The sequence below is a fragment of the Salvelinus namaycush genome, chromosome 8 (assembly GCF_016432855.1).
Source record: "Salvelinus namaycush isolate Seneca chromosome 8, SaNama_1.0, whole genome shotgun sequence".
NCBI classification, from domain to species: Eukaryota; Metazoa; Chordata; class Actinopteri; order Salmoniformes; family Salmonidae; genus Salvelinus; species Salvelinus namaycush.
Window position 1 is genome coordinate 59,294,584 of NC_052314.1, and position 20,150 is coordinate 59,314,733.

The 20,150-nt window shown below is 41.5% G+C and overlaps 1 protein-coding gene across 1 annotated transcript; it reads left to right on the top strand.

Moving 5' to 3' along the window:
- The first annotated feature begins 286 nt into the window (after positions 1-286).
- Positions 287-7,445, top strand: LOC120052973 (ichor-like). Its single transcript, XM_039000222.1, has 4 exons — positions 287-425; positions 964-1,075; positions 1,880-2,007; positions 5,907-7,445. The coding sequence occupies exons 1-4, from the start codon at positions 336-338 to the stop codon at positions 6,849-6,851; spliced, it is 1,275 nt and encodes a 424-aa protein (XP_038856150.1). The 5' UTR covers positions 287-335; the 3' UTR covers positions 6,852-7,445.
- The last annotated feature ends 12,705 nt before the right edge of the window (positions 7,446-20,150 follow it).

Consider the following 20,150-nt stretch of genomic DNA (forward strand, 5'->3'; position numbering starts at 1 on the left):
CTAACAGACACCTACTGTACACATCAAAATAGTTTAGTCAGGTTTGTTTGTCTGAATTTTGACTTATCATAGCTGACTTATTTTTACCCACGACATCATATTTATGTCCACCATGATGGGTTTAACAACAATGAAGTCATTCTGTAACTACAGTATAGGATGCAAACTCAGTGGGGATGGGTAAACACTATGTTGAAAGTGTGTTTATTATCGTGTGTGTATACGTACCTGAGGGAGTGTATGTCTGTGTAATCTGCATCACCTCTCTCTTCCAGGAGGAGGGTCCAGAGGTGGTGCTGGTGAAGGAGGAGGGTCTGGGGAACCCTGAGGGGACCATGGTCATGGAGGACAACCAGACTACACCTCCTCCTGAACCCACAGAGGAACCATCTGAGCAGCACAGGACTACACACAGTCTCACTGAGGTGAGCCAACGGAAACTACTGTCTGAATGGTATTAGGTCAGGACCCGTATCCACAAAATGTGTCAGAGTAGGTTTGCTGATCTAGGAGCAGTTTTGCCTTTTCTATTTGGAAAGGTCCTAGATTAGCACTCGTACTCTGAGACTAGGGGCCCAGGTCTTGATTCATTTTGTTGTAATTGTGGGACGATGCCTTTGAATTATTCGTTTCATTTGATTACTTGACACTCTTTAAAGTTACATGCTAGCTGTACCTGAAGACTTCCAGTCTTTGCACTAAGCTAGTTTGCACTGGCTTGCAAAATTGCCTCTAACTTCCTGCATACTGGACGCAGAGACGTAAAAATTGTATCCACAATTTAATCTGATTCTGGGGAAATCATGAACTATCCCTTTAAAGAGTGTCAAGTAATCAAATCAACTAACATGTTTGCATAATACTCATATCAGTCCCCCATTGCCCAATCAGAAGATGCTCCATAGCAGGGTGCTCATATCAGATTTCTTGATCCAACATCCTCTCACTCTGTATCTCTTACAGTCAGTAGACATGGAGGATGGGAAGCCTGATCTGTTGCTGGTCAAAGAGGAGACGATAGAAGACGGTCCAGAGAGCATTGATTTGATGAGTGGACTAAAGATGGGGGAGCAAGGTAATTGAGAAATACATATAGCCTACATGCAGTAATAATCTTAAATGGGAATAGTGATGCACCTGGCTTTTATTTTTGTATTAAACACATATGAAACAATATGATTACTTCATTTATTAAACAATATCAAAACAATTTGTATAAAATACAATAACTAAAATGTGTACACTGAGTGTACAAAACATTAGGAACACCTGCTCTTTCCATGATACAGACTGACCAGGTCTATGATCCCTTATTGATGTCACCTGTTAAATCCACTTTAATCCGTGTAGACAAAGAGAGGAGACGGGTTAAAGAAGGATTTTTAAGCCTAGCGACAATTGAGACATGGATTGTGTATGTGTACCAATCAGAGGGTGGGTAAGACAAAATATTGAAGTGCCTTTGAACGGGTTATGGTAGTAGGTGCCATGCGCACCGGTTTGAGTGTGTCAAGAACTGCAACGCTGCTGGGTTTTTCACGCTCAACGGTTTCCTGAGTGTATCAAGAATGGTCTACCACCCACAGGACATCCAGCCAACTTAACACAACTGTGGAAAGCATTGGCGTCAACATGGGCCAGCATCCCGGTGGAACGCTTTCAACACCTTGTAGAGTCTATGTCCCAACGAATTGTGGCTGTTCTGAAGGGAAATGGGGGTGCCACTCAATGTTAGGAAGGTGTTCCTAATGTTTTGTACACTCAGTGTATATCAACATAAGTCAGACATCACCAGGCAAATAACACACTAAAAATCCATGTCTAAAAATCCATCCATGTGTCATGTTTGTTAAGTCTGGACAGTAACATTTTCCTGTAGGTGGTTGGCTGGAAGATAACAGAGGAGACTGGGAAGCCATCTTGGATTCCCAGACCAGGACGGGTGCAGCCAAGGGCCCGGGGGACAACATCACTGAGCAGGCCAGGACGAGAGGTGACATAATGGAGGTCAGTGGATGGGACCGTGTCCTCAACTCTGGGCTGGGGAACAACACTGTTAACCACAACAAGAAACCATTTTTTTTTAACACAAATCAACATCTGAACTTAGTCTCCATGACAACAGACTGGCTGAGACCAGGGCTAGGCATAGATTTTGTCTGCGAAGGTGGGGAGGTGTTTGTATGCAGCTGGAGAGAACAGACACAGACTTGGCTAGCAATGCTCCATCCTGCTCCTATAATTGTGTTTCAGAGAGACTGATGACGCCTCAGGTTAACCCCCTAACAGGTGCTGCCTTCAACCTGCCTTCTTTAGGATATATTAACTGGAACATGGACCCTGTGACAACACAGACACTCCCTGGCCTTCGACCTCCTCACACTCTCCTAATGTTAAACCACACCTCAGACAATGCCAGTGCCTTAACTCTAAATGGTTACACAAGCCCATTGACAAATGACAGTAGTAGAGATGGAATAAGTAAAAGTGGTGGCGCCAAAGAGAAGCGCTTCGCGTTTTTATTCTGTGGGAAAGCCTTCAGTTTCCCCAAACAGGTGGAGATCCACCAGAGGATGCACATGGGGGAGAAATTGTTCAGCTGCCACCTGTGCCGGAACAGTTTCTCGGACTCATCCAACCTGAAGAGGGTCCACCTAGGGGAGAAATCATTCAATTGCCTCCAGTGTGAGAAGAGGTTCTCCCACCAACACCAGCTGAAGATGCACCTGAAGGTTCACACGGGAGAGAGGCCATTCACCTGTCCGCACTGCGGGAAGAGGTTCTCAGAGAGGAGATAACTCAGGACACACCAGCAGAAAATGCACATGGCCCATGTATAGTGAAATGTAAAGTAGTACTAGTTATACTGAACAAAAATATAAATGCATCATGCAACTATTGGGTGAGTTACAGTTTATATTAGGAAATCAGTCAATTGAAATGAATTCATCAGGCCCTAATCTATGGATTTCACATGGCTGGGCAGGGGTGCAACCATGGGTGGGCCTGGGAGGGCATAGGCCCCCCCACTGGTGAGCCTGGCCAATCCTCGGGAGCCAGGCCCAGCCAATCAGAATGAGTTTATCCCCTCAAAAGGGCTTTATTACAGACAGAAATACTCAGTTTCATCAGCTGTCCGGGTGGCTGGTCTCAGACGATCCCGCAGGTGAAGGGTTACACGTGGTCTAAGGCCAGTTGGATACAGTCAAATTCTCTAAAACAACATTGAAAGCGGCTTATGGTTGAGAAAAGAACATTCCGTTCACTGGCAACAGCTGTGGTGGACATTCCTGCACTCAGTATGCCAATTGTACGCTCCCTCAAAACTTGAGATATCTGTGGCTTTGTGTTGAGACAAAACTGCACATTTTAGAGTGGCCTTTATTGTCCACCTGTGTAATGATCATGCTGTTTAATCAGCTTCTTGATATGCCACACCTGTCAGGTGGATGGATTATCTTGGCAAAGGAGGAATGCTCACTGACAGGGATGTAGACAAATTTGTGCACAACATTTAAGAAAAATAAGCTTTTTGTGCGTATGGAACATTTCTGGGGTCATATATTTCAGCTCATGAAACATGGAACCAACACTTTACATGTTGCGTTTCTATTTTTGTTCAGTATAGTTTGTTGGTAGTTAATTCTGTTGGTTTTGGATGTCGTAGGGAACTGGATGCGGTGAACTGAGGAAAGAATTAGAATGATAAGGTGATGGTTGGTGTGATTGTATCCGTAAAAATGCTTCACTGATGAAGTGACAACTATGTCCCTTTAGATTGATGCTGGTGTTTTATAGTGAGATAAAGATAGTGCCTTAGTTCATGTTCATGAAGTAGTGAAGATGTATGTAATGTTGAACTTTTCGAAAGTATTCAAAAAAATGATTTATGAAGTAGTGAAGCTGTGTGTAAGTCCCGTATGTGAGTGTATGACAGTTTTGTTGAAATTAAAGACTAAATCGACTGTGTGCTGACTGATTTGTAAAAAAAAAAAAATCCCTCATCTCAGTCGAACCAAAACATTATACTTCATTCTTGAATCAACATATACAGTGCATTCAGAAAGTATTCTGACTTTTTCAACATTTTGTTACATTACAGCCTTATTCTAAAATTGATTAAGTCGTTTCTTCCCCTTATCAATCTACACACAATACCCGTAGTCAATTTTGCACATTTATAAAACAATATATTCCAAAAATTACCTTATTTACAAAAATATTCTGACCCTTTGTTATTAGACTTGAAATTGAGCTCAGGTGCATCCTGTTTCAATTGATCATCCTTGATGTTTCTACAACTTGATTGGAGTCCACATGTGGTAAATTCAATTGATTAGACATGATTTGGAAAGGCACACACCTGTCTATATAAGGTCCCACAATTGACAGTGCATGTCAGCACAAGAACCAAGTCATGAGGTCGAAGGAATTGTCTGTGGCGCTCCGAGACAGGAGTGTCAAGGCACAGATCTGGGGAAGGGTACCAAAAAATCTCTGCAGTATTGAAAGTCCCCAAGAACATAGTGGCCTCTATTATTCTTAAATGGAAGAAGTTTGTAACCACCAAGACTCTTCCTAGAGCTGGCTGCCTGGCCAAAAGGAGAAATCGGGAGAGAAGGGCCTTGGTCAGGGAGGTGACCAAGAACCCAATTGTCACTCTGAGAGAGCTCCAGAGTTCCTCTGTGGAGATGGGAGAACCTTCCAGAAGGACAGCCATCTCTGCAGCACTCCACCAATCAGGCCGTTATAGTAGATTGGCCAGACGGAAGCCGCTCCTCAGTTAAAGGCACATGACAGCCCACTTGGCGTTTGCCAAAAGGCACCTAACGGACTCTCAGACAATGAGAAACAAGATTCTCTGGTCTGATGAAACTAAGATTGAACTCTTTGGCCTGAATGCCAAGTGTCATGTCTTGGGGAAATCTGCCACCATCCCTACGGTGAAGCATGGTGGTGGCAACCTCATGCTGTGGGGATGTTTTTCAGTGGCAGGGACTGGGAGAGTAGTCAGGATCGAGGGAAAGACGAACGGAGCAAAGTACAGAGAGATCCTTGATGAAATCCTGCTCCAGAGCGCTCAGGACCTCAGACTGGGGCGAAGGTTCACCTTCCAACAGGACAATGACCCTAAGCACACAGCCAAGACAATGCAGGAGTGGCTTTGTTCACACGTACGCCTGCCCCACCTGTCAGAAGCGCTTCGCTCATGCGAACTATGTGAAGAGACACCAGGCCGTTCACACCAAGGACAAGCCCTTCAAGTGCAAATTATGTAACAAGAGCTTCTCCTTCCTGACTAGTCTCTGAATGTCCTTGAGTGGCCCAGCCAGAGCCTGTACTTGATCCAGATCGAACATATAGGGAGAGACCTGAGAATAGCTGTGCAGCGACGCTCCCCATCCAGTCTGACAGAGTGTGAGAGGATCTGCATAGAAGAATGGGAGAAACCCCAAAATATAGGTGTGCCAAGCTTGAAGTGTCATACCCAAGAAGACTTGAGGCTGTAATCGCTGCCAAAGGTGCTTCAACAAAGTACTGAGTAAAGGGTAAATGTGATATTTCAGTTATGTTTTTTATAACTGTTTTTTGCTTTGTCATTATGGGGTATGTGTGTAGATTGATGAGGAAGAAGAAAAACGGTCATACATTCCAGAATAAGGCTGTAATGTAACAAAATGTGGAAAAAGTTAAGGGGCCTGAATACTTTCCGAATGCACTGTATGGAGCATTTTCTTTTTTTATAATAAATTGCAATGACTCCATATTGGTAGGTACTTGAATCAGTGTTAGAGATGGGCTTGACTGTGGTTAACATTTTATAATGTCATGTAATGTTTCTGTCTGTACAGCGAAGAATTTCTTATATAAACCTTTATGCTTTTCTGTACAATCTTTATTTGCAGTCTGCAGTCCATGAAGACCTGCTGATATCCGGTGTTGCTGGCGGGAGAGACTGGACCTCTGAAGCTGCCTGTCACAAATCCTGGTCCCGGATCAGGACCCTGGATCAGGAGCCGTCACTCGTCCTTACCGAGTCAGAACCAGGACCCAACCATGGGGGACAGAGACTTCACCACAACCACTACATAGAACACAACCAGTGGACAGGTGGACTGAACAACCTCAGTCCTGGTGGTCATCAGATAAACAGAGGCTCCAGTCAGGGATCCAGTCTGCAGCCCAGACCCTTCTCTTCACAGTCTCAGTGCAGGGATGGAGCAGGGCCTGGGGCTGGTAGAGATAGACCCTCCTGTTCCTATGATACAAACAACACAGTATCCATGATGAACAGAGCAGGTCACCCTGGGCTTCAGCCTTCACAGAGAGTGGTGGGAGACCCCCCTGGTGGGAGTCTAACAGGAAGTCTGTCTTCTCCTTCAGGGTCTCGTCTAATGCCTGGTGATTGGGTTCATAGAAAGCCTGGACCTGGGTCTAGCCTTCCTCAGCTACCTCATGGTTACCCCACGAATATAGACAGGGTCAGGATGGGCGTTCACCACGAGCGATACCTAGCCTGTAGCACAGCACACAATCCCAACAACACCCAAACAATGGCTAGAGGTCAAGGAGGGAGCTCAAAGACTAACCACCTGATGGTGGTGTCTCCTGCTTCTACCTCTGGTGTCATTGGGTCACAACGTGTGAGGCCGAGCGTTAGGACGGAAGCCAGCAAGACGTACGCCTGCCCCACCTGTCAGAAGCGCTTCGCTCATGCGAACTATGTGAAGAGGCACCAGGCCGTTCACACCAAGGACAAGCCCTTCAAGTGCAAACTATGTTACAAGAGCTTCTCCTTCCTGACTAGCCTTATCAGACATAGGAGTGTCCACAATGGGGAAAAATCGTAGCAGTGTGCCTTGAGATGTACACAGGGGATGTCTGGGAACTATTCTTTAGTTGAATTATTATAGTTATCATGTCTAGTGTCTTGGGGTAAGAGGGTAATTAAACCACATACCCCTCATTAACCCTTTGTTAACTTGCTATTTGAAATTGGATTGTAAAATACTTATTTTTATGAGAGTTGCTAACACACTGTTCTTTCTAAGCAAGTCTTCTCTCAGCTGTAAAGACCGTGATCATAGGAGATTTGAAGTGTATTATAATAAGCAGTATCTTATTTCCAAGAACAGCGCGAGTACCTTTTTCATTGAACCACACCCATTGTGTAAATGGGAGTGAACAATGACCAATAACTATTTCCACGTCAGCGTTTTTATTGTTATTTAGACTTTTATAAACACCCTGGAACTCAAAATATGACTCATTTAACTGCACAGCATCACATACTTTCCCCAGTTAGTGTTTAATGCGTTCCGGTAACTCAGAGCTCCCCAGGTCACCCGCCTCTCGTGCATATTTTTTGTTCCGGCACCTCCCGATTTACAAATTAAGCACTGATTACATGATTAAACAACCAAAGTTATTCTACAACATTCCCAGATTTTTTTGGTGTCTTGTTTTCGTTCTATTGTAAGGCCTACATGAAATGTACAAAACGTGTTTGTATGTAAAAAATTATTGAAAACACATATCGCCATTTTTTATAATAAACTCCAATGGCTACATATTGTTAGGTACTTGAATCACACTGTTAGACATGGGCTTGACTGTGATTAACATGTTCTAATATGATGTAATGTTTCTGTATGTACAGCGAATCGTTTTTTTCAGGTAGCCTAGCGGTTAAGAGTGTTGGGCCAGTAACCGAAAGGTCGCTGATTTGAATACCCGAGCATGACTAGGTGGAAAAACCTGTTGATGTGCCCATGAGCAAGACACTTAACCCTAGTCGCTTCTGTATGTCGTTCTGAATCAAAGCGTCTGCTAAATGACTAAAACGCAAATGTAATAAACCTTTATGCTTTTCTGCACAATCTTTGTTTGCAGTCTGCAGTCCATGAAGACCTGCTGATATCCGGTGTTACTGGTGAGAGAGAGTGGACCTCTGAGATGGCTGGTCACAAAGACTTTCCCCGGATCACGACCATGGATCAGGAGCCATCACTCTTCCTTCCCGAGTCGGAACCGGGACCAAACCACACAGAGCACATCTGGCGGGGAGTGAGCCGGCAACCGGAGGGTTGCTGGCATCAATATCTCAGGTGCCACCTACCACTGATGTTCCCTTGAACAAGGAACTTAACCCCCTAAACTGCTCATTGGACGGTGCACTGCAGCTGCTCTCTGCTCCAGCCTCTACAACCTAATGTGTGTTTGTATGTATGTGTGTAAATCAGGGGGTTGGATAAAAGCAGAAGAAACATTTCCATCACACAATCCCAATAACAATGGCTAGAGTTCAAAGACTGGCTCCTGCTTCTACCACATCATAACGTGGGAGGCCAAGTATTAGGACAGACAAGCCATACCAGCCGTATGTGTAGGAAGCGCTTCTCTGAGGCTAAGTATGTGAAGAGGCCGTTCACACCAAGGAAAGGCCCTTTAAGTGCAAACTCAGCAAAAAAAGAAACGTCCCTTTTTCAGGACCCTGTCTTTCAAAGATAATTTGTAAATATTCAAATAACTTCACAGATCTTAATTGTAAAGGATTTAAACACTGTTTCCCATGCTTGTTCAATGAACCATAAACAATTAATGAACATGCATCTGTGGAACAGTCGATAAGACACTAACAGCTTACAGACGGTAGGTAATTAAGGTCACAGTTATGAAAACTTGCGTGAACGTGTCTTAGGCATGCTGCAAGGAGGCATGAGGACTGCAGATGCGGCCAGGGCAATACATTGCAATACGACAGCGCTACAGGGAGACAGGACGGACAGCTGATCGTCCTCGCAGTGGCAGACCACTTGTAACACACCTGCAGAGGATCGGTAAATCCAAACATCACACCTGCGGGACAGGTACAGGATGGCAACAACTGCCCGAGTTACACCAGGAACGCACAATCCCTCCATCAGTGCTCAGACTGAGGCTGGACGGAGGGCTTGTAGACCTGTTGTAAGGCAGGTCCTCACCAGACATCACCGGCAACAACGTCGCCTATGGGCACAAACCCACCGTCGCTGTACCAGACAGGACTGGGGAAAAAATGCTCTTCACTGACGAGTTGCGGTTTTGTCTCACCAGGGGTGATGGTCAGATTCGTGTTTATCGTCGAAGGAATGAGCGTTATACCGAGGTACTCGGGAGTGGGATTGATTTGGAGTTGGAGGCTCCGTCATGGTCTGAGGCGGTGTGTCACAGCATCATCAGACTGAGCTTGTTGTCATTGCAGGGAATCTCAACGCAGTGCGTTACAGGGAAGACATCCTCCTCCCTCATGTGGTACCCTTCCTGCAGGCTCATCCTGACATGACCCTCCAGCATGACAATGCCACCAGCCATACTGCTCGCTCTGTGCGTGATTTCCTGCAAGACATGAATGTCAGTGTTCTGCCATGGCCAGTGAAGAGCCCGGATCTCAATCCCATTGAGCACGTCTGGAACCTGTTAGATCGGAGGGTGAGGGCTAAGGCCATTCCCCCCAGAAATGTCTGGGAACTTGCAGGTGCCTTGGTGGAAGAGTGGGGTCATCTCACAGGAAGAACTGGCAAATCTGGTGCAGTCCACGAGGAGGAGATGCACTGCAGTACTTAATGTAGCTGGTGGCTACACCAGATACTGACTGTTACTTTTGATTTTGACCCCTTTGTTCAGGGACACATTATTCAATTTATGTTAGTCACATGTCTGTGGAACTTGTAGAGTTTGTCTCAGTTGTTGAATCTTGTTATGTTCATACAAACATTTACACATGTTAAGTTTGCTGAAAATCAACGCAGTTGACAGTGAGAGGACGTTTCTTTTTTTGCTGAGTTTACAAGTTGATTTGATCCATACTACGACAGTTGATATTGCTCGTCCGCATGCGGATGACTAGCAGGCTTGTGCATGTCGCACGTGGCTATTCAAATGTCGAACTCTTCATTGTGACATTGCTGAAACATCAAGCCATTGTCTAGTAAGTGCCACATTTTCATTTGTGCCTCAAATCAAAATGAAAGAAAAGTTATCTTGCAAATTCAGCAGGATATGGTGTGAAATAGGCTTGTTTAAGTGCCGTCTTTATTGTATTACTTATCATTAATGCCGTCTTTGGTGTGGTTATCAATGCATGAGCACCTTTTTTCTCACTTCTATCAATACAAATCATTGTATTAAATCATGCACAAGTTTTACTGTGCGTGAAGTTTCAAATACATTGTCATTACTGTGTAATATGATAGGTATTTTAACAATACAAAGATTTTTTTTACAAAACATTTTTTTATTAATAGAATATTTACAGTAATCAGTCATATTCCTCAAATGAAGGGGATGATGACGCAATCTTTGAGAGGTAGGAAATACAAGTTAATTGGTCCTCAACTAGCAGCACGTTCGATTGGGCGTCAAGAATTCAGCATAGTACGTTTTTATAAAGGTCTGGTTATTAAATAGGTAAATAGTTTAATCCATTCTCCATTTCATGAATTTATTCACCGGTGAATAGTGTAAGGGAATTCTGCCCTATGTTATACAAGAGACCACAGGAAACTTATTTGATCAGAGGTTAGTTTGTTTAATAAGGATTGCAAGCCAGATTGCAACCTGGAGTATACACTTACAGTAATTTGCAAGTAACACACTCAGTACAAAAGATGGTGTTTTCCCTTTTTATCCCCTACTGAGGATCGCCCCGCCCAGGGTGATGTCCCTTAACTTTAATACCAAATAAGCTCATAATTAATACAAAGATGTCTCTGCCAGGCGGAGTTCAGCTTATTGTTATTTGCAGTTAGTTTCCCAATCCTCCTTCCTCCTATTGCTATCATGTGCTAGCAGAAGTAAGACTGGAACATAGTTTCAACAGGAACTGAAAGTATAGTTTCAACACACAGGCATCTGACTTTTGTACAGTTGACCTCTTCATGCACTTACAAAGTCTCTACCACTGATTCTTAATCTCAAGCTAAAGCAAAACATTAATCATTGTACTTTTGTAATTACAGGTATTCCTATAATGTACAGATATTATTACATTCTTTTCACTTCCCCCTTTGGAGGCAAAACCTCCAACACAAACATTACAATCAATTATTTAGGTTCATAAGGACACAAATACGGCAATCATCTCTTTGTCACATAGCACGCAAGCTTCATTACAACACACAGGACAAACGTCACACTGGCACCTGGCACAATAATAAGGGTCAGCATGGTGGACATTTAGAAAATGTAATTTGGTAATGGATTAGGATCAGGTTCACTCTCAGGGTCAGAGTTCACCCTCTCCATTCACCAGGGCATGCTGAGAATAGTGTCAACAACTTTAGTACACAACTTCTTTACCCATGTCACAATTAGCATAACATCAATCAAAACAATCCATCCATAATACATTAATTGCTTCACTCATATAGTTATTAACATACTAAGAACATACCCAAATCAATTGGTCAGTTTTCAAAAATCTTTCAGTTTCCAAATCATAATCAATACCCAATTAATTATCCAACCCAAAATTAGACTAACAATGCTTCAGTGATTGGTCCTAGTACTCAGTTAAAAACCCTCAACTTAGCACATCGACACTGGCAGAATGTACATTTATATTAACATACAGCATAATTATCCATAATTATAGTGTTCACTTTCTTATCATGATTATAACCACAGATCAGTATCCCAATGCATTCTTAATCTAAATAACTAAATGTAGCAATGTGTATACCTCTACAATCAACTTAATACCCCAAATTCAAATCAATTCTGGGCGTAGTTGACAAACTCCACCCTTCAGGCACTCAATCTTCTGGCGCCTCTTCATAGTTTAAGTGGATGGCCCATGATAATGTCGCACCCTTGCCAACCAGCAACACGAGAGAACTTTTGGAACGGATCTCTCTCCATGCTTACTCCACGTGTACTCCTGTCCCACTCCTGAGAGAAAGGGCATGAGAGAAAAGCAGTTGATAGCTTTGATTGGATGCTTTACACCGGTTGCTGGCTCGGACTCAGGTCTCTCGGTAGAAGTGGTGCGGACAGAGCCGGATTGAACGCCTTTGTCGCTCTTCTTCAGCCGGTTAGAGGGGGTTTTGAGGTTCACACCGTTTTCATGGTCAAATTATTCCTTCCATGCATTAAGACAACGACTACAGTCACCCTCATGATAACCTCGAGAGGACAGATCAGAAACACAGTTTAGTTTAGTTCAGTTCATTTCTAAACACGTCAAAGAGAATAACAACACATTCTGTTGAAAACATTTTTTTAAATTGGCTTATACTGCCCATCTGTTAAAGGAATTTTGATTCCTGTTTATTAACCAATTCAATTAAAACACTCTGCCCATAAATAAGAATTTGTAAGATAATTATCTGCATAAAATGGACAGATACCAGTCTTAAAATCAATCAATCGATAGCGTTTATTCTCGAGAGTACTGAATCATAGTACAATTTACATCAGGTTATATAATAAATATGATGTCATAGGTTTTAATGTCCAACCTCCTCTCGGATACAATGGCAATACAGTTCGAGTTCTCATTACTGTCTGCCACCTGTTCAACTATCTACAACCAACTCAAGGTCTTTCCCCTCCCTGGGTAGAGACAGAATGTCCTGTAAGGAACACAGCATTCCAGCCTGTCTGAAGATAACTCCATTCTTTCTAATAAGGAACATATTACATTCAACATTTATGAGTTATAATTCTAAGTCAAATGTATACATATTTTAGTCATTAAACACAAAAATCCCGTAACATATCCACCCTATGACTAAATATTATACCTTTAATCGTACTTATAGTTTTATTCGAAATATTAAAAAGCACAATTCTATTTTTATTAGAAATATTTCTTGTTTTCCAAATACAACCTAAATCAACCACAACATATTACACTACATCAATATATGTATTGTATATTATATATATATATATGTATTGTATATTGTATATATTGTATATATATATATACACATCAGAATCATAAAAAGCATCAACACAAGATGAGAACTAATATTTATAATGTCTCAAAGTAGCCGGATCCATCCTCGGTCTGGGAACCAGTATTCATCCTCCCACTGGTCAGAACTTGGAATCGGTTCATATCCTTATCAATATTGTCCTTGATTTCTCCAGAGTCCTGGAAATGAGACCTTTCACACCCAGAATCAAACAGCATTCACACAGAATCAAAACACTCATACAGGTGAAATTGGCCCATGACACAGTGATTATGACAATTTTCCATTCCCCAAACATCCTGTCACATCCATTTTTAAGAGAATTATCACTCCAGAGTTTTCTGCCAATTCGTGAGCTAAGGTGGTTTAAACCAATCAGGGCCTAGGTCACTGATCCGTCTAGAGCCGTGTCATCAGGGATAAATGTGCAACATTCTGCTCCAAATAAGACGCACACGCCACCCTTTTCTGCCGATAACCAGAATCAAACACTATCCTATGTAAATACTATTGTCAAAAGATCCGGACGGATCACTCCTCCTCTCTCTTCTACCTGGTTCTAGGTCCTCGTTTTAGATAAGGGTGAAAAGCATGTCTAAATAAATACTATCGGTCCAATTGGTAGGCAGGTCAGGCCACAACCTCATCCCTCCATATAACAACCAGACATCCACTCTGGGCCTTTTTATCTTACTGAAATCCCCAGAAGTCAACCATCCAGTCAGGTCTTACTTCCTCTTCATCCCATCCGTTTGTAATGTGCCAGGCCCTACAATAATAGTGTCCTTCTGTAACTGTGAAAGGAGGAATGGAGGTAATGGGCACATGGGGATAAAGGTTATGCAGATCAAAGCAACTGTCATTGTCTGGCTTCCCTGCCTTCATGAACAGCTTTATCATACAGGCCATTCCCCTGAGTATATCAATTCCATCAAATGGAAAGGAGATGGTGGTCAGCTGTGGTTTGGCAGTAGCACAGACATTTTAACCAAAGTTGGAATCCCCAAACCCAGTCTCCACCTCTATCACTTCTCTAAGGTAATTGTCTGAATTATTCGTATAGGTCCTTTACCCTGGATGATATTAGGAATGTCCGTGGCGTTAGGGAGATGAATTGAACTCTGGCTGACCATAGTCTTCTTACCAGCTTTAACCTCTGCCACCTGGAATGGTACCATAGTATCAGTTGAAAACTGGTCGAAGCCAACATACCATAACCCAAAATCCTGGGACTTTACCGTTTTAATGTTAATTCGTACCTTTATACAATACTTCCTCTGCTCGGGAACACAGTCAGAAACTCCAACCCTTACTATACTCCATCTGTTCCTAAATTGGATGTATGGGTTTGCATAGCTCTCTCTCTGTGTGTGAGCTATGACCTGTGTCCATGAACCACAGGAGACCTACACAGCCTAAATTCTATAATGACTCTTAGTCCTAGACTGCCCAGGAGTCAGAGACCCCTTTTGGTCTACATAAAACTCCATTGACACATCCTTCCTAACCTCCACTCTAACTTCCTGTCTATCCAGATCAAGGGATCTCTTATGCTTGATTAATACAAAATTCTCTTCATCGAAACCATGGGTCAAGTTACCACCTTCTGCAAACTCAGGTGGGGTGTGGTGTATTTAGGAATATGGCTCCCACAATAAGACAGCTCAGACCAATCAGCGCCCCTGTAAAGCCCCACCCTCTCCCAGAGAACATATCAACCGCCAGAGATCAAGCAACACTTTCACTTCTATGAACGTACACAGTGATGAGAGGGCGGGGTCAGGGAATCTTCATTAAGGAGTTGACCCCCGAACTTTATTAGCTACGGTTCTTCTCCTTAACTCTGTGATCATTCGGCAGTGTCAGTGTGTCCTACCCTCCCACAAGTGTGAAATGCCCTCAGGTAACTCTTTTCAGTTATTCTCACTGTGAATGCAGTCACAAGGAGTGCTTGGTCTGGCCCCTCCCAATGGGGCTGCATTCCACCTATTCTCCTCAGGTGATTAGATCCAGATCCAGTCCCCTGGCCCAATCATGTCGGTAATCCCCTCCTGTAGTTCTCCTGTAGAGCATAAAATCTTGGACATACAGGTTTGGTTAACAAACAGTTTTTTAATGTGTTCTGCTAGAACCTCTGTCATTCTATCTGTTCTATTTGATTAGCTAGAATGTCATCCATTATTATCCTAGGAACCCAACTCTAGGAAGAATATCTTGACCTAATTTTTTAGTTACCATACTCGTCTCCGCCAAGTAAGTTGGGAACGCTATATATATATAAAAATATATATATTTTATTTTTATTATTATTATCTGATAGGCCACATCTGATAGGCCACATCCTATCCTAGACCATCCCCCCTTTTATACTTGGCTCCGCCCTTGTATCAATCCTGAATCAACATAACAATTCTCTGTTAAGTGTTTTATTTACTTTAAAAGTTATCAGTGCTTTCCCTTAGTTCCTGAAACCAACTAAGTTTTTCATTCCCTCTGTCTCCCCTCAGTAACCGTGACCCAGTCTGTGCCACTCCTATCTCTCTGCTCTGCTCGCACCCACCCTTCTAAGTTCTGTGTAATGGTACGGCTTATCTCGGGACGCATTCCACTGATTATACTGGGCCTTGAGTCCCTTCACTGCCTGTAGCTTGGTCCCAAACATTAACTAAGTGTCTCTCTGTTATCTGAACCCATGGAATTACAAACCAAACAAAAAAATGTCTATGGTGGAAATTTCTACAGTCCTTACATAGGTTAAATAAGGTTACTAATGAAATATCTCCTTCAGGATCCCACTGTATTTTATCTAAACCTCCATAAGTTGACCAATGGCGCCCTCTAGTGACTTTATCCTCCACCAATATCCACAATTTTGTATCACCTCAGAAGCCATCAGCCATACCACCACTTCAAAGAAGTGTTATTTATTATATTATACAAAATAAAGAACCCTTTATCTAAAAAAATTACGTATTTATGAAAACTCAGAAAACAAAACTTCAAATGTTCCATATGCGAATCCCCTCAAACCCAACGTTTACTACAAGCAAAACCTTAGCAATTATAATAAGTATATTGTACACCCTCAAATCATTAGTTTTAAATTTCTTTAATGGTTGATGTAACTCATTCAGTCTTTCTCCAAATTGTCTCCCCAAAATACTTTATACCCTGCCATTAAACTCACACAACTGTGATAAACGTGTACTGTCCCTTTAAAATAAAACACTCCCAGCCAGCCATACCAGTTTGCGGCCCGTTCTTTGTTCCTCATAATGAAAACAAATAATGTTTAGAATACGTTTACTTCTTGTTCGAATTCCCTGGTGTTCCCTAACCAAAAAACAATAACTTTTAGCCACTTTTGAAAAGTGACTCCAAGCTATAATGCACGCCTTTTCCCTCTAAATGACACAACCAATTTTCTCTGTCATAATTTGATACGGCCACACCCGGTGGGGAAAGTACAAATTGTATTCCGTTCCTCCTATAATACCCAATGCTAAATTCAACGTTGTGGTTAAATATACGGATTTGCCAATCATTATCAAATGTTGAATATACAGGTTTAGTAATTTTATCAAATAGATTAGTATAGTTCAAATCAAGATATGCGTTTACATATGGATATACATTCTCACTGTTGCTCTCTTTAATTAAAAACTCCTCTACTATAGTATTTATTACTAAATGGAATTAACAATCCCTAATATAAGAATTCTTATCAAATATGTATTCAAATTAATCACAGTCACTACATCATTGCCTGGTTGCATAAGTGCATCGTGAGTTATGTCAACAACTAGCGCTCAACCTGTGTTCTGAACGCAGCAACTTTCAACGAACTGTAAATCATTGTTGACTAACTGCAACAGGCAATAGTACGGGTTCGATAAACCAAACCCAATTTATCACAAAGGTTGGATCTTGAATATAATTTTACAACGTCAATCAACATCTCTCAATCGAAATTATACTGCCAGAAGTACAGTAAAGAGTGTACCTGAACAATGGCCAAATCCATTCGAGTAACGTAATTGTGTATCCCACCTAATGACGTTGTTTTACGTCGTTACACAACATATCAACCTGCCTTTAGCAACGTACCCTGAAAATTAGTAGCCAATACACTACCAAAACTAACTCTCTTATTCCTGCCTCTAGGCAAAACATCCACTTACTCCAACTGAGTTTTGCACCAAAACTATCGTATAAGTAAAATCAACTTCTCAACTTTCTCTACTCCAAATGTAAACGTACCATATACTTCGCTAAATTTATTTCGCATGTCAGTCATCCATAATAATTATAACATTCCGATGGGCACAACTTTATCGTATTTCTCCGTTATTCTTTAGAATTCATCAGGTTTAGGTAACTGTCACTTCTACGATTCAGTAATATAAATACGACTCATGTCTCCATACATTATTCATGAAGATCATTGAGGCAACACAACGTATCACATCGAAAGCGCATCGCTATCATTTAGAATTAGATTAGTCTTTCATTTGAACCTAAACAAGTTATTAAAACGTTTCAGTTTATATCCTATACCGACACTAATGACCATATTTTCTCAGGCAAAACATACAAATGGTTTAATTACAATTAAAGACTCAGATTTTAGTCAGAGCATTTACCGTGAATCGAAGTCAGGTCTCAAGCTCGGGAGGCAGCTATTTAACCCCTGATCCACCATCACTTTTGGAATAAAGGAGCCAATAACCCTATTATTACAATTTTCTGTAGTCGCAAACTCCCGTCCATTCCGGGACCTCCTTGGAGAATTTACTACCCATGTTTAATAAATCCTTGCCGCTCCTAGTAGCTATGGTCCTATTATTATAATTTTTCTATGATTTATGTATGTGTTGTTTTTACCGTTAGTTTTTACCTAGTTATTTTGGTTGTTCTCCCGTTTGGAAACTTTATCTATAGCGTTGCATTTGTTGGACATTAAATCTTACCCGTACAAATATAAACTATTTCCCCGGGGCGTATAGTCCCAGTTAATAACCTATTATTTTGTGTCATAGGACTTTTAAAGTTAATATCTCGTATCTTACTCCGCCATATTAGGTTTCCCTCTCTCCTGGAACCTCCTGTCTATAGATTTGGCTTTTATCTCAGATGTATAGATTTCGGTTTCCCTCTCCTCCTGTTTTGATACATCTTTCAGTATTGAATAAGTGCAGTCACCTTGCCCGAACAGGACCACCCTTCCTCCTCACAAAGCCTAGTTTATATCCTCACCTATTTTAATATATCTACCGCTCCGTTTCATAGTCAGACTACTTCCCCTATACAGATCAGACTAATCAGACTGATTAGGTTAGAACTTTAGTTTATATATGTATTTTGACTTAATGGCTGTCCTATTTGCACAACACGACTGCACCTGTCAGCACCTGTCAACACCTGTCCTAGTATCTCGTTGTAACGTTCGTCTGGTGGTGTATTAACGGACCAAGGCGCAGCGGGTGATGAATACATACTGACTTTATTACAAACAGACGAAACACTGACAAAACACTAGAACAAACTACAAAACAATAAACGAAGGCAACAGACCTGAAACAAACGAACTTACATATAGACGAAGGACGCAAGAACAGGAACAGACTACCTTAAACGAACGGACAAACGAAACAGTCCCATGTGGAATACACTGACACAGGAACAATCACCCACAAACAAACAGTGAGAACAACCTACCTTAATATGACTCTCAATCAGAGGAAACGCCAAACACCTGCCTCTAATTGAGAGCCATACCAGGCAACCCATTAACCCAACATAGAAAACACATAACATAGACTACCCACCCAAACTCACGCCCTGACCAATTAAACACATACCAAACAACAGAAAACAGGTCAGGAACGTGACACTCGTCTTAATAACCCCTTTGGCCCCCGGATCTATTAAGTTATTTTTATTTACGGTAGTGCACCTTACCTCAGGTCAATTTCAGACCTGCCCCCTTATCGATACCTGTATATTGGTCATACAAAACCCCTTGGATCTGTTTGGAATAGCAAAGGTCCTATTATTGATAAATTGTAAACCTTTTAGAACATTAAATCAAGGATAACTTAAATCATTCCCCCCAGAATCAAGAATATAGGCTACTGACCTTGTCGCTGACTGGGAAAAGCAATGTTCATTGGATTCTCGTCACCACCTCTGTCGTGTACCAGTTCACCACTGGCCTGAAATAAACCCTCAATTCAGAGGTCAGGTCTTTGTCTTACGGATCCTGGATCCGGCCGTGCACGGTTTTCAGCAGTTTCTTGGAACGACAGAGGCAGATTTTGAGATCCGACTCGAAGGACCAAATTGTTAAAGGAATTTTGATTCCTGTTTATTAACCAATTCAATTAAAACACTCTGCCCAAAGATAAGAATTTGTAAGATAATTATCTGCATAAAATGGACAGATACCAGTCTTAAAATCAATCAATCGCGTTTATTCTCGAGAGTACTGAATCATAGTACAATTTACATCAGGTTATATAATAAATATGATGTCATAGGTTTTAATGTCCAACCTCCCCTTTTAGCTAATATTGGCCGATTCCGATATGCTCACCGATATATCGTGCATGTAACTAATATTATATACCTTGATTAGATAAGTATTCAGCCCGAGTCAATACATTTTTGAAACACTTATTTGAAAAAATATAAAATAAACAGACTGTTATTTTTAGCTAAATACAATTAATGTTCATTTTCTGTAAAAAAACTAAAATATAAATTTTTCCCATAATGTGCATATTGTCCCCCAAAATCAAATCCACATTAGTACAAAAAATCTGATTTACCATCATTTGATTGTATGATTATTTCGTTTTTAGAATTTTGAAGTAAATATACATTTTTGTCATATTTATGGTAAAAACTACTGCCAATTAAAGGGTCGGGGGGTAGAACAACATTTTACATATACTTAATTTTATTGACAAAAACTGATTCATCCATTGATCCTGAGACAATGACCCAAAATATGGCTTAGTTTTATGTATTTACTTACCCCACAGCCAGCATTAGCATCACTGTTAGTGAAACAATGTGAGTGGTAGAGCCAATGCCAGGATGCTTCAAAAAGCATGCTCAAATCCTCAATGTCAGTCCAAACCAAATGTTATCGCATCCCAAATACCATCTTAAGTTGCACATATA

Excerpts from the sequence above, each read along its gene's own strand:
- LOC120052973 (XM_039000222.1), top strand. The coding sequence starts at position 336 with ATGGTCATGGAGGACAACCAGACTACACCTCCTCCTGAACCCACAGAG. Across the intron at positions 426-963 it reads CTACACACAGTCTCACTGAG|TCAGTAGACATGGAGGATGG; the intron begins GTGAGCCAACGG and ends TATCTCTTACAG. Across the intron at positions 2,008-5,906 it reads CGAGAGGTGACATAATGGAG|TCTGCAGTCCATGAAGACCT; the intron begins GTCAGTGGATGG and ends CTTTATTTGCAG.